Genomic DNA, 16,194 nt, shown 5'->3' with positions numbered 1-16,194 from the left:
GCTCTACGCCCTTGACTTGTAAACTGGTAGTAAATGTAAATTTAGAATTAATTTAACGTTGACGTTCATAAGTGTACTTATTTACCTATATGAATAAAGTTATTTTAAGTTTGAGTTTGATGCATTTGTAAACTTTATTACGTCTTTGACTATATTTGATTGTATATCTGTGGTGCAATGCAAGTGTCTATGACTATATGTTTATACTAGATCTGTGGGCAAGTGTGATCGGTAATCGAAGAGTTATTGCTATGTTGATTTTTTTCTCTTTTTGAAAATAAACAAAAATAGGATCATTTATTTATGTGAAATTTTTAACTTATAACAATATTATAAATCCTGTAATATTATTAATTGGTCATGTAGCGTAGTAGCGTTGAAAATAAATAACGCGCATACACTTACACTTTTCGTGTTTTTAATATTGATGTAAAAAAAAATATGTATGAAATAAAAGTTCGAATTGTGTGAATTATAAAATTTATTTATGGAAACAGTTAAAAGATGAGGTGCTGTGTAAAATCCTGCAAAAATGATTCGAGAACTATCTCCAAATCCCACGGCATTACATTTCATGTGTAAGTTTTATCAATGTCTCACACAGTATACAATAATATTGCAAGTTTGTTTATTAAATAAAAATAAACTTTTTTAACAAACCTTATTAACAAACTTGACTAAAGACTTTTTAAATAGTCATATTTAGATGTGCATGAAATACTTAGACCTTTTAATGATTACAAATTTATATGAAATTACTTCAAAACTGTAAATTTGTATTTTAAAATGCAAACAAAATACTGTTTTCTATAAAATTCCAATAGATTTATCAAATGTAAGGTTCATAACAATTTAATGCAGGTTTCCGACCGAATCAAAAATGCGCCAAGCCTGGTTAAAAGCAATAGGCAAGGAATCATGGTCTCCAAGAGAACGAAGTGCTGTCTGTTCAGACCACTTCATGATTGAAGATATTTTTGTCACCAAGAGTGGTTTAAGAAAAGTGAGGAATGGTGCTGTACCAATTTCTGATGTAAGTATTCTACCTCTTTCCTTATGATAACAGATTTTTCATGGTACAATAAAATGGCATATAGCAGATACATTTAAAACTAGAACAAGAATTTGTGGCTTAGCTTATTTTTCATAGTAATTTTGCAGATCTACGGTGATTTCCCATGAATCCATAAATTTTTGCAGTTCTTAGCTTCGTAATTAACAACAAAATCAGCTGTTCTTACTGTCTTATTTTGTAACTGGGTAAATTTATTTTTATATCTAGAAAGACAGGCCGTATACCAGCACCTTAACTGGTAAAAGGTAAAATACAGGCTAAGGTAAATGACATACCAGTTATGCCTGACTGTTCAAAAAAAAAAATAATATGTTTATTAAATTTAGATGCGTCTTAGGGCATGCTTATGAATGTCAAAAACGTTTACAAAATTCGCGAAAGAGCAAGACTACGTTTACACATCCTTTCGCAAAACTACCAGAAGGCCTTGTTCTGAGAAGAACGGGTTTCAGCAAGTTTTACCCTTCCTCTACATTACAAGTATTCAAAGGAAAATGTCATAAACCACAACGTCATTAAATTTACATAAGTAAAAAAATAATAATCTGTTAGATTTGTATACTTATACTTATATACTTTTAACAGATAATTTCTTTGCTTTCCAGAGTAGTGTATGCAGTTACAATGAAAATACTGTTAATCTTTTGGTAAGTATTACCATCAAATAGCAGTATGTTTTGTTAAAAATTTAATCAACCACTTCAGATGCAATGTGTGATTTTAACTCCTAATTATTAGCTAGCACCTCTCGCTTGCAATAAACAATCGAAGCCAGCATGCAGCACTACTATACTAATATTGTAAAGAGGAAAGATTTGTATGTAAGATGTTTGTAATGAATGGGTTTAAAAAAGTACTGGACTGATTTTAAAAATTCTTCCACAATTTGAATGCTACACTATCACTGATTAATATAGGCTATTTTAATTGCAAGAAAAATTAAGGATTACTAAAATTACAATAATGTTACCCAAGATGTAAAAAAAATCGTATAAAATATCTTCCATCACTTGTGCTGCGTAAACTATTGGCGATGAAACAAAAAAATGTTCCACAATATTAAAGAACATATCAATATCTAGAAAAATGTTTAAAAAATAAATGTCCATCCATCCGTGCGAAGCCGGGACGGGCCGCTAATAATAATAATAAGACAATTGTTTGAAATTTATCAAATCAGAAAGTTCTTGTTATATGTAAAACCATTTTGTATGAGTGAATTATTACATCAGGATCAATCCCTTAGGGAGCGTTCAAGTATTACGTAACGCAATTTTTGGAGATTATTGACCAATAAAACAATAACGCGTAATTCAATCCCCGCCCCGCATCGTAACGTTTTACAAAAGGACCCCCCTCTCAAAACGCGTTACGTAATACTTGAACGCTCCCTTATCTGCTGAATTTTATTTACAGGTGTGTAGAATATGTCTCGGTTCAGATGTGAAGTTATTGCCTATTGGAAAGTTTAGTTTGGAACAAACATATGAACATGTTACAGGACATGCTGTAAGTGTAAATTTTCATTTAAATTTATGCAATATTTTGTAAGGCAGACCCGATTCAGAGTTCATTACTTCATAGTATGCGGTGATGTTAGTTGTTTCTACTATGTAATTGCGTGTTGTTCCCACGAGAATGTAAGTGCCTGCTCCTATTTCACCATGCCTCCTGCTGATAGAGGACAAATATTTGTTTTTAATTTATTTTATTAGTATTTATTACTTAAAATGTCATGTGGAACATGGTGTAACGGTTGCAGCTCCTTACAAACGTTGTGTAAAACAAAAAACTTGACGATTAAAAATAGTGGCGGAGAGTTTATTGTCAGTTCACTTCCGTTCAACGCCCTTGATTTGAGAACTGGCGGTAAATGTAAAATTAGATGCATTTAATGTATAGTTCGTTTTGACGTTCATAAGTGTACATTGTGTTACCTACATGAATAAATGATTTTTGACTTTGACGTAGGCAAGTCATGATTAAGCAAGTGTGCTGGACTTTGATTTAGGATTATTTTCAGAGTAAAGATTTAGTGCCAAGTAACATTCCCCAAAGTAAAAAACGGAAAACCCTATGTGCCAGTTCCTATTGTATGAGCAAGTGATATACTTAAAGTGGAAAAAAAATCACACAGTCCGCTGTCTAGGCATTTCTTTTTAGGAATCAGATGTGGAATTAGCTTCTAGTGGAGGTCTTCCCAATGAGATACAGCCTCCAATCATTAAACCTTTGTATAAAAATACTACTAGTTATAATAATACCAATAAAAATTACTGTAATAAAAAATAGGGGTTGAGGGGTAAAATTTTTATTTTTGTATATCATAAAAAAAAATAAGAACAAAAAAAAATTGTTTGATAAATAAAAATAAAATATTTTTGAAAGATAGATTCTCAGACTTACTGAATATGCATAAAACATTTCATAAGAATCGGTCGAGCCGTTTCGGAGGAGTATGGGAACGAACATTGTGACACGAGAATTTTATATATTAGATAAACCTATAGAAATATTATATACTGAAAACATGCCACATGTCTCATTCGATTACGTTTAGTGTATCTTTTTCAGATATCAAAAGGAGATAATTTACCTCAATACATTTGTTTTGAATGTGCACAGAGGCTGACAAACTGTCATATGTTTAAATCAAAGTGCTTGAAATCTAGGAGGCTTTTATTGGATCTGATAGCAGACAATAGTATCGTGAGTATATATATATATATATATATATGTAATTATAAATAAAAATTAATCTAAAATATGTAGATAAGCGCAAAACATGATGAGGGCTGGTCCAATTTTTTTTTATTTATATATATTAAAAAAAGGGAAGGTTTTTATGGAAAGAAAAATTACACGGAAAACCTACAAAACAGTTTTCTTTTTCTGTTATTGTTAACGCAACAGTTTATACATACAGTATTATTTTAGTTTAGGTTGCTCGAGGCGGGTCGCTTGTAATTTTATTTAAATTATTATTTTTTGTACGAATGCAACCGGGCAGGAGACTCACCTGATGTTAAGTGATACCGCCGCCTATAGACCCTCAATGCAGAGGGCTCGCGAGTGCGTTGCCGGTCTTAAGATTTTTTTTTATGACAATTCACACCAATTGACCTAGTCCCATGCTAAGCTGGTGAAGCTTGTGTTATGGGTACTAGGCAACAGATATACATACATATTATAGATAGATAGACATATAAATATATATTTAAACACCCAAGACCTAAGCACAACAAAAATTCCCATCACATCGATGTTCGTCTCAGCCGGGGATCGAACCTGGGACCCATGGATTCGCAGTCAAGGGTACTAACCACTAGACCAGTGAGTCGTCGTCTAGAATTGGTACGCTCTTTTCTTGAAGGCCCCGTGGGCAGCTGGCAAAAACCGCTCAGTTTTTTATGTAGTCGTGTGAGATCTTAATTGTATTAATAAATACTTTTATATATTATATATAAATTTAAATGTGAATGACATTGCTAGAAGGCTCGCAAGTGCGTTGCCGGCCTAAACATACAGTAATGGAGTTTTAATACAATCTTTCGTTGCCGCGTGTAAATTAATTTTGATCTCTCTTAATTTACAGATTAGTATAGATAGTATTAAATCAATAGACAGACAAACACATAAACTAACATCAGACCTGTCTATAACAATTTTGGATCCAGATAAAATAGTCAATCTAGAATATGTCGAAAATATAAATAAGATTGAAATTGAAAACATACCCGAGCAAGATAAAAACGATATATTTGTACAAGAGTTACCGAAAGACTTTGATGACGATTTTAATGATAGAGATGATTTAAATGATAATCATTTTAATGATGCGGATAATGTTAATGATAAAGATTATGATAAATGTGACAAAGATTACTCCTCTGATGATAGTCTACCTCTAGAGTTGCAAAGGAAGAAGCGTAAAAAGACGAAGAAGGTGAAAAAAGTCGACGAACCAAAGATCGATAGGCGACGGAAGCCATTTTTGAATGCAGATTTAAATGAAACGCTGTTCACGATCACGGACCTGACGGTGGAGGAGCAAATGGCCGAGATTGAGAAGAGGCAGGAATCGGCGAATTATAAAAATGCAGTATTCAAATGTGGCGAGTGTTTTAAGGGGTTTTTGGATGAAGACGCTTATAATGGACATATGACACGACACACTAATGTATGTTGAGTTTAAGTTTTTTTTTTTTTTTTAATACAATAGGGGGCAAGGAGTCTTATCTGATAGTGATACCGCTGCCCATGGACTGTGAATAATTAATAATTAATTTATTGATTTTTATTATTACTTTATTACAATACTGTACAATAAAAATAATAATGGCAATTTACAAAGGACGGACACTAAGTTCGAACTCCGGCTGTGCACCAATGGGAGGAAACCATAAAGAAGAAGTCTGGCAAAGAACGCTGATCACCTAGTTGCCTATTATAATAAAAAATAAAATTACGCAATAGATACCTAAACGTGAACTCTTTTTGATGTGACTTCTAATTAATCGTTGAACGCCGGCTGCTCGCACGAATCATTGTCCCATTGCGCTTATTGTCCCGTGACGCTCATTGTACGCTTGCGCCGCATCTATCTCTATTCCACTCGATTGGCCAATGTGTTACGCCTTTGTATCCATCCAAAATAGTGATTATTCAATAAAAATGATTCAATTTTATTCATAAAAGTATGCAATTATTTCATAAATGTTTGGATATTACGTTAAACTATCGTCTGTAAACTGACTTTACACCATTTCTTTTCAGGAATGCGGCGAACACGAATGCGCAATATGTAAAACACATTTTAAACATCCACACGCGCTGCGCAAGCACATAACAGCGCATCACACACAGAGATATAACTGTAATAGGTGTCCGTATGTCACTACGCATAGGTGAGTTATTTAAATTATAACAAGCTAAAAATCTCAAGTAATGTGTAGGAGTGAGGGATTTAATTATAGAAAAACACTTTTTTTACGGATTTGAAGTTATGTTTTATTATAAATTTACAATTATTTTTTTAGTCGATACCAACTCCGGGGAAACAAATACAGATAACACAACTTTTTCTACAGCTGTGATACTTTTTGACATCCAACGCCTTTTGTTTTCAGTCACCGTGACCATGCACGCTGTAAAGCACGCGTAACGTCGGTTAAATTTAAAATTATGTAAATTTATAATAAAACATAAGTGCAAATCCGTTAAAAAAGTGATTTTCTATGTCTAAAAGTTATGTCAATAAAAGACAATACTATGTGCAACAGTACGGACTGGATTTAATTATATTTTTTCGCATTTCATGAATCCGTGTGATTAGCATTTTAGTTCTTTTATTTTTTTTATTATTTTAGATTAAGGTTTGTGATTCTATAAATTTTTTATAAATGTATGTTTATGTACTTGCCCTTTACCCATCATATTTCTTTTTTTAGTTTTTTTCCTTAATAGGGTTGTCTGGAAGAGATCGCTTAGCGATAAGGCCGCCCGTTGCATGCCTTATAATTTTTACGGATATTGTTGTTTGTTTTTCTATTCAATTTAAAAGTAGGTGGTCAATTCTGTGTTAACGTCGAATTATGATAACATTAAGACTCATAAAAAAATCTCATCGACACGACATTGTCTATGCTCCATTGTAATCTGTGGAATATATGTTTTGTTTTGATAAATCGCAGACAAACTGCTCGACTCCACGAACGTTGGCATAAAGGGACGAAGTACCAATGTCCGCATTGTCAAGATGAATTTGTGTAAGTATGCAAATACAAAACCTGAAAACTAATGTTTTTTAAGTAGACCCATGACGTTTTTGGTCTATGGTTGATATTCAATCGAGACTAAGATGCTTTCATGCAATTTGCCCATAATTGTTAAATACGCACTTAGAAAATAAAATACATTTCAACTCAGGGTTGTGAAATTCACGCGCCAATGCTCTGTTCCTTATGGGACGATTTTAATAAAAATGTTTAACATATTTATTATTTTAACAAGTTTACAGGTAAAACATATTATAAATTTTAGTGAGTTACTGCTGTCCTTATAATGATTTTTTACAATATTCTTAACCTAATTAGAGTTAAAAATGAATAAATAGAAAACTAAAATGAATTTAAAAAGTTTGGTCCTTGTGGCAGTGTACCTTAAATGCTGGCAGCATTTCCTCGTATTGCAATACTTATTCGTAGAGCCAGGAAATCACCAGCTCGGCTCCCCGGTTCAACCAGGCGCCGCCTTAAATCTTTAATTAGCGACTCTTTACGCCCAAGAGAACTTCAAACGGAACAAAATCCAAGTAGGAGGAAAGACTCTAATAATGAGAAGATAATGTATGTTTATTTTTCAGTAAATTTACAACATATATGGGACATATACGTATAAAGCATCCTTCTGACTTCATATGTGTTCTCTGTGGTTATTCCTTCGTAAGTGAGAAAGGGATAGAACTACATAAGAAGTTAAAACATCGATTGGATGATGGAAAAGTAAGTTGTGTATGTCCGTGAAACAACGGAACGCGTCCTAAGTAATATTGCTTTTTTTAAATGGTGTGGTGTGTGAGGAAAAATACAAAAAATTCTCTATTTAAATATTGTGATGAGGGTAGAGGAAAAAGTTAAAAAAATATGAACATTAATTCGAACTCAAAATATATAAATGAATGCTTCAGTTACACAGATTACCAAAAAGTTAACTATAGAAATGGGGATTCCTAGAATTGGGTACTGTCAAATTTTTATTAAATTTGATGTTTTGGGCATGTTGTTTATTCAATTAGTGAATTTTCATGCTGGTCACTAGATAGCGGTTGTTGCACTTAAAACGCGATATTGGTTTTGTTGACCATTTCTTTATTTTAAATTATATTTTAATAGGATTTAAATTTATTGCAGATGCCCGACGATGGGCCGCTTTGTGAGTTATGCAACGTTCGTTTTGTATCCGCGGAGGCGTATAAGAGACATTTAAGTGTGTCCGCCAGACATACCAACGAGTAAGTTCAAATGGTGAATTTAGATATTTATATAAGATCAAAGTTGATAGATCATTAAAGAGCAGATTTGCGCATGCGACTATCAACGATCGTGAGGTCGAATCACGGCTGTGCTCTAGACTTTTCTATCAATGTGTCAGATACAGGATCACCTTGCCTATTAAGAAAAACTATGTAATAACTATATGTCAAAATACATTTATGACGTACGGGAGTCGGACTTAGGTATGCCTCGATTCTAAATCTTACCCTAAGACCAGGGGTTGTAGCGCTATTGTTTATTTCTTCTGCAAAGTGCTTTTATTATTTCAAAAATAAGCAGAACCTAGCCTATTTTTAAATCTTAGTACTTATGAAACGCTTCTATTTGTAGTTCAAAAGACAAGTCGAGGAAAGGCAGGAAAACACGCGAGAAAATGGAGAAAAACGATATTTTTGATAGGAAGAAAAATTATCCGAGCCAATTGAGAAAAGCTGAAGGACCTATACCTTGTGAACAGGTGAGATTATATTGTTATAATAATTTATTTATAAAAAAAATATGTATGAGTCGATTGTAATTATAGCTATTGCTATTTTTAAATGTTCGCAGAGTGATTTCACAGTAGCTATATTGTGTATCTTATGAATTAAATATTTTATTATTAATTTCGACATTATCGTTTTAAAAGGTTCTAAGCTAGGCAGTCTTCATTAAGTCTTAAACACTTAATATAAACTAGCAGACCCGGCCCTTTATGGCTAGGCTAATACTACATAAACGTATTAATCTTTTGTAGGAATTCTCGAGAATGCATTTCATTTTCAAGCATAGACAGTATGTGTAAAAAAAGTAAATAATTACTGACGTAATCTCCAAATAAGAAAATCAAAGACCCCCTTCACCACTAGTGCTTACGTAATACTTGAATATATCACTAAAATTAATAAAAAAGTTGAAAAGAGGACGATATTGTTCGCCACAGGCTTACTTAGTAGTGTATGTATTTTTGTGAATAAATAAATTATATGTTAGACTAGCCGTTTCCCGCCCGCTTCGCTAGACGAATTAAAATAGGAGATAAATAAAATTTTATGTTTAATTATTATTAGGTCCTTACCTATGAAATTTTCGTATTTCGTACTGGCCACTATAATCACGATGTTCTTCTCTTTAGGAAAAAAAGGGTGCAACAATTATTGCGTACTGTATAAAAGTTTTAGAAGATAGATCGTCATAGTCGTAGAATAGTGACGGATCTGACAAATAGTAAACTTTGCAGGGCAGCCATTTCAAAATAATATAATCATGTTAGTTTTTTGTCATAACTTTTTTTTAAAAGTTAGTTGCATACAAGCAAAAAAATAGAAATAATAACATTAAATTACACAGCTATCTAAAAAAATTAATGAGCGTCTATCAAATCCGTCACCGACTGTTTAATTTGAAATTTAAAACACATGGATTTTTTAATGTAGCCGTAATATTGAGTCAATGTAGTATCCAAATATGATAAAAAGTGAAATTTAGATTTTTTTCAAATCCGACATTGTTCTACGATCATGACGAGATGTTATTTTAGTGCGGCGTCGAGTTGGAAGACTCCCGCGCATACCACAGTCACTTCCGACGACAGCATCCAGACAAGAATCGAACCAACTACCCCTCGATGAAGTCGCCTTGTATGTGCGAGGTTTGCGGGAGAATGTTTCAGGTAAATTAGAACTTAGAATTTATTATAAATACATATATATATATATATATATTCTTTGTATATTTTTTGTATTTTTGTGTTTTTTGTATTTGTATAGGTGAAATTGTGCTTTGTGTATGTTTAAATGTGTATTCCGTTTTGGCTATTGCGTACAGACTACAGTGTAATTGTTTGAATATTGTTTAATAAGTAGCTGTAGGAATACCGTTGATCAAATAAATAAATTTTAACTTGAAATATTAAAAATTGTGTACCAGTTTATCACCTTGACGGGAGCTCTCCAGCACCAGCTCCTTCCGTTTGACTGTATTCAACGAAGGGCTATTCGAATCGTCGACGACCAGTCACTTTCCGAGCGGCTTAATACCTTGGCGTTGTGAAGAGACGTGGGATCTCTCTGCATCTTCTACCGCATTTACCATAGAGAGTGTTCAGAGGAGTTGTTCGGATTAATACCTGCAGCTGAGTTTCATCATCAGACGTCAAGAAAGAATACGAAATACCATCCGTATCACCTTGACATCGTTCCATAACTGAGCTTTCCTTAGGTCTTTTTCCTAAGGTTTTTATCTTGATGGTTGGAGGTCTTCCACAGTCCGTTTCACAAGGCATTTTCTTTTGCGAACTAGAGAACTGTGGAATCGGCTTCCGGTGGGGGTCTTCCAAGATACGACCTCCAAATGTTTAAAAATCGAGTATATTCCCCCCCTTAAAGACCGAAGACTGCCCTTTTTGGTTGTCCCGCAAGCTCGTTGCCCCCCTATTATATAAAAAAGGGCAATTTCTGTCGCGCACCATCACTATGTGGAACCAGCTGCCCACTGAAGTATTTCTGAACCAATTCGACTTAGGGTCCTTCAAGAAAAGAGCTTACCAATTCTTAAAAGGCCAACAACGCGCTTGTGAGCCTTCTGGCAGTGCGAGTGTCCATGGGTGGCGATATCACTTAACACCAGCTGAACCTTCTGCCCGTTTGCCTCCTGTAACAAAAAAAAAAAGGTGCGTGTACTTATGTACGCGCGTAAGAAGTTATAATTCTTTGGCTTTCTTTATTTTTTTAAATATTATATAATTAATAATAAATATTTACAGTTAATAATTTAACAATATTTAATATTTAGTATATTATTCAATTATTAATTAATATTAATAATAATTATTATTTATTATTTTATTATATTACATATTAATTCAATTTAATAACTAGGTATGTTTCATAACCTTTTAACTAAGTAACAATAGGTCTTTGTGAAAAAGCATTGCTAAATTTCTTTGAAGAAATAATTAAAACTCCTTTATTTGTTTAAAAGGTACTACAAATGTAATTATGGTCATTCAAAATTCTTGGCATAGCTGCTAACGTCACGCATATTCTATTTCTTTTTACTTGTAGATTGTTTTATTCCCATCTCGCTCGCGCACGCTCGGCGCCCATACTGATAATTTTGTGTCACGGTGTGCGCGCATCGTAAAATTTCACTCTCCTAAATTTTTCATAACGCGCCTTATAGAAGTATAACTTCAAAACCATAAAGTCTATTGCTGCAGCTGGGGTTCCAGAGACGTCTGAAGGCCACAAAATTAAAATGAATTTAATTATTTCAGAGTTACGCCCTCCTTAAGGACCATCGCTGGGTACATACTGGCGAGCGTCCGTTCGCGTGTTCAATATGCGGCAAATCGTTCCGTATGAAGCAACGTCTAGTTGCCCATGGGCGCGTGCACAGTGAACTGCGAGCGTCCTACACATGTGCCATGTGCGGGAAGAGCTTCTCGACCCATAGTAATTGTCAGCGGCATATGTTTGTAAGTGCTTTTTTAATTATTTATTTACACTTTGTTGCATTATAATATAAAAATTAAGATAATTTAAATAATTTGTTCACGACATCATCATCATCACTATAACACAATATTTAAAAAAAAATAAAAAATAAATTGGGGTGGACACCCCTTATCACTTAGGGGTAGGAAAGACAGTAGCCGATTCTCAGACTTACTGAATATGCATAAAAAAATTATAAGAATCGGTCGAACCATTTCGGAGGAGTTTGGGAACGAATATTGTGACACAAAAATTTTATATATTAGTACTTGCAGACCGGCCAAGCGTTGCGGTGGCTAAGGTTTTTGTCATATTTCATAGTAGTAAATTTTTCAAGGGAACCGGTAGGAGAAGACCAGTCATGGGGACCACCATGCTTTTTTGGTGGTTATGCCATTAAATTGTAGCTTATGTGAAACGTTGCGTTCAACACAGCGCCATCTTTTAGAATTGTGACTATCAAATAATAAACAAATATTTTGCAATAAAATAATATTGCGGGTATAAATTGAGATGTAAGCTATCCTATCCTTTAAGTTGGATCAAACTACACACGGTGTGCAAATTTGATTGATTGGTTCGGTAGTTTAGGAGTCCATCGCGGACAAACAACGTGACACGTAATTTATATATATTAAGATGTAAATATTACATTTTAGATTCACACCGGCCTCCGTCCATACAAATGCGAGATGTGCGGCAAATGTTTCAAACACGCGAGCGAAAAGCGAGCTCACATAACATATGTGCATCTTAAGAAACCCTGGCCCAAACGGAGCCGAGGGAAACGGACTGGCAAGGTGAGTTACTTTAAACCAGGCCGCACACCAGGCATACATTTGTTATTTACGGTATTTACGTCGCCACAATCGTTGCGCTACAATTGTATGCATATACAAATGTATTGTATATGCGCACATCGGAAGCACAGTTGTAGCGTGGCACCGCTTTGAGAATGTCGACATCATCGTCTGATGACGAAGATTTCTTGATGTGGCGATTAATGAGAAAAAAAAGACGTTATTGGGTTCATCCGTTTAATCAAGATTGCACAATGTACGAATTTTCATTGAATTTTTCGCCAATCTTAGTCCAAATAATTTCTGTAATCCGTCTGTTACTATAATCATTGAGCGTGTGATTGTATAATACAGGGTTTTTTTCAACCTCTGCAATAAACTCAACGTAAAATTCAATGTTGTCTTTCATTTTTGCAAACCAACGCGACACAAAAAACGAACGTGTTCGATCTTGAATTCGTGTAGCGCGGACAACGTCTCGCCACAAAGTGCGCCCGCCACAAATGTTTCCTCGGTGTGCGTGCTCACGTACAAATGTATGGGGGCGATAAATGTGTCGCGTTTCAAATGTAGCGCCACAATTATCGAGTTACAAATGTATGGCTGGTGTGCGGCCTGCTTAACAAAAACATATATATATATATATGTCGGAGAATATTTAGACTACAAATAACACTTTATTAAATTGAATTATGACGAGCCGGTTCTAGGCATCGATATTCGATGTCACATTTAGTCACAGTCAGTGGCGTAACTATACCATCTGGGGCCCGTGGCAAATTCTTTTGATGGGGCCCTATCAGTAAAATTCGTCCCGTTGTAATTTTAATAAATTCGAGATTTTCAGCTTACTCGATGACACGTTGTATATGTCCCACCAATGGCCATAGGCCTCCTCTCTTAGGCGAGAGGGAATGGTCTGTAGTCCCCACGCTAGCCCAATGCGTATTGGAGACTCCACATTCATCCATAGAACATATTTCTTGGGCAGGGGCCCTCTAGCGTCGGGGGTCCGTGGCATTTTGCCAGCCCTGCCACCCTATTGTTACGCCACTGGTCACAGTCTACCATAAATTACATAGACCCAACTCGGGCCAAAGTCTCAACACCAGAATGCTCCACTGTATAATCAATCAGAACTTTCTCGCGTTCTCTGAACGCAGTCCAAAGTCAAGATGGCGCCTCGACCACTAAGGCATTTGCTCTGCTCTGATTGGTCGTAACAATATTCGTACATTTCATTCGTTAAGTAATGATTTCAAACTGTAAAACAATTAAATAAAAGCAAAGCAAATCGAATCAAAATTAATTATGATTCTTAAAAGTAATAGAAGAAATGTCAATGATTAACCAAAGCAACAATAAAAATCAACAGTACCTGATAATCCGAGGCAATGTCAATACATATTATATTCGATTTAAATATAGTGTCTTTTTATGTGAAATAATTTAGAAAATATGTTTTTATCTACGTTTATCGGTATTATTAAAATATAAATATATTTTGGGAAGGGGGTACTACTACTATTTAATTTCGTCAAAGACTGTTCTTGATAATATATGACGTGTATTTGTGTAATTTGAAAATGATAGTTAATACGTAAAAAACATCTTTTGTTACGTGTTTACAAGCACGTTACGTCACTGGTATGCGACGCCATCTTGCCTAGAGAAGCGGTTCTTAATATTATAAATGTTTAATATGTATTTCTAATACCAGTACTTAACAGGATTAAAAACAATAATTTGTATAGATTCTATATTTACTAATGAATAATCTGAAATGGTTTATCAAAATCGTACTAAAGATTGAACCATAAATAAATTGTATTAATAAAATTTACAGGGCCCCCTAGATTCAGGGGACATGGCAGGTGAAATGGAGTCCCAGGTGTGGCCGACACCATGTGACCCCAAAATTCTCGACGTCAACCCTCTAATAGATAAGTCTATGTATTATAATCATAAAATGTAAATATAATGCCATATACAATATATACTAAATCAAAAATAGGTGATCGTAATTTTAAAACTCAATAATGTGTTGTCCGTCATAGTTTAAAGACGTAGATAAATAATGATTTAATATAAATAATTTTAGTCTTTGGTTTTCTTGAGCTAGCACACCTCAGCTGTCAGGTGTCAGTTGTCAGCTGTCAGTTAACGGATTTCATGTCGGACCTTGGTGTTAGCGACCATCTTAGCTTGGGATGTTACACCTAAGTACCTTGATTTTAAAGGGGTTTTTTAACAATTTCCTATTTACCCCAAGCAGATATTGTGACTGGAGTCGGCCTCCAAAGACCTCTTATCATTTTTATACAATCACACAGATGGTCAGCAATTTTTTTTATATAGTTTTGTAATAGGAGGCAAACAGGCCGGAGTCTCACCAGGCCTACCACGGCCAATGTACACTCACATTGCCAGAAGGCTCGAAAGTGCGTTGCCGGCCTTTTAAAAATTGCTACGCTCTTTTTTAAGGTGATACTTCTAATTTCGTATTCTGCCTCGACGTCCGATGATGAAACTCAGCTGTAGGTATTAATCCGAACAATTTGACAAAGTTTTTTGGAAAATGGTTAAATTAAACTTAGATTGGCTACATAAACGTTTTTCTTTCAATAGGCATTCATTAAACTAACCGACCGTATGATTAGAATGACAAATATGGCAGGCAAACTTAGTGAAACTAGTATTTTATAATTAATTTAAGTTTAAGTAAATTATTGATATTTAAGCTTTTAATTTCGCTTTACTACTAATCAAATTGGACTGATCTCAATATTTTTGTAGCTATTTCTCTATTACTATTAACGTTTTATTTAGTATTATTGAATTATTTGAGGCAGTATTTGGACTTTTGACTCATTTTTAACTTAAGCTATTTTTTATATAACCAATTTAAGAGAACATATATGGCAACTGATCAAAATTTAATAACCTTGCAACATCGGGCACGGAAAAGTAAACTTTACGGTTTACTTTTTGAACTGGGAATTAAGAATTGGCACGCTAAGCTGATAAGCCAATTAACATAAGGTGAAGATCGTATAAATCCAAAATTGACAGTCAATTGTATCAAAATGTATTATTTATTATTTTATTTATTTACACTTTATTACCTTATACATATAAAAAAAAACAGGCTAGATAAGTTATAAGGCAACGGGCTGGTATTTTTTTTTACTACCCGCAAATTTATGTTCAATCTTTCTATGGTAACTATTTCTAGCCAGTTTGTCAAACTCAAAATATCTTTATTCATGTAGGTAAACAAGTACACTTATGAATTGTCAGTCAGAAGTTAAATTATTTGTAAATTTACATTTACTACCAGTTCGCAAGTCAAGGGCGTAGAGCGGGTAAGAAGAACTGGCAAGAAACTTTCCGCCACTCTTTTTAATCGCTAAGTATTGTCATACAAATTGTTTGAACTGGAGCAAATCAATCTAAAGGTTTAGGATCATTTAAGTATTCCTCAAATTTATAAAAAGCTGTATTGATTAATTTTCAAGATGTGCATTGTCAGTATTTAATTTATATATTTCTCTACTAATAACAAGTAACATAATAATTTAGACTATGCAAATAATTTAGACATCTTATTAGTAATGAATTTTTTATAGAAATCGGATACTAAAGTTTATATAATTTTTAGTCTAGATTAGAATTGTACACACCACTGTGATTTTAATATATATAAATTACCTGTCACGTTGTTTGTCCGCTATGGACTCCTAAACTACTGAACCGATTTCAAGCAAATTTGCACACCGTGTGAAGTT

General features: G+C 34.0%; 1 protein-coding gene across 1 annotated transcript; it reads left to right on the top strand.

The window, feature by feature from the left end:
- Positions 1-220: 220 nt before the first annotated feature.
- Positions 221-15,680, top strand: LOC125061302 (zinc finger protein 479-like). Its single transcript, XM_047666677.1, has 15 exons — positions 221-578; positions 862-1,033; positions 1,681-1,722; positions 2,492-2,584; positions 3,650-3,784; positions 4,671-5,255; positions 5,852-5,982; positions 6,769-6,843; positions 7,440-7,578; positions 7,987-8,087; positions 8,461-8,587; positions 9,650-9,781; positions 11,387-11,587; positions 12,266-12,406; positions 14,253-15,680. Exons 1-15 carry the CDS (start codon positions 505-507, stop codon positions 14,379-14,381), a joined length of 2,277 nt encoding a protein of 758 aa, XP_047522633.1. The 5' UTR covers positions 221-504; the 3' UTR covers positions 14,382-15,680.
- The last annotated feature ends 514 nt before the right edge of the window (positions 15,681-16,194 follow it).

This window comes from Pieris napi, chromosome 23 (assembly GCF_905475465.1).
Source record: "Pieris napi chromosome 23, ilPieNapi1.2, whole genome shotgun sequence".
Classification (NCBI taxonomy): Eukaryota; Metazoa; Arthropoda; class Insecta; order Lepidoptera; family Pieridae; genus Pieris; species Pieris napi.
This window is presented reverse-complemented; position numbering and strand designations above follow the sequence as displayed.

Excerpts from the sequence above, each read along its gene's own strand:
- LOC125061302 (XM_047666677.1), top strand. The coding sequence starts at position 505 with ATGAGGTGCTGTGTAAAATCCTGCAAAAATGATTCGAGAACTATCTCC. Across the intron at positions 579-861 it reads CACGGCATTACATTTCATGT|GTTTCCGACCGAATCAAAAA; the intron begins GTAAGTTTTATC and ends AATTTAATGCAG. Across the intron at positions 3,785-4,670 it reads TGATAGCAGACAATAGTATC|ATTAGTATAGATAGTATTAA; the intron begins GTGAGTATATAT and ends CTTAATTTACAG.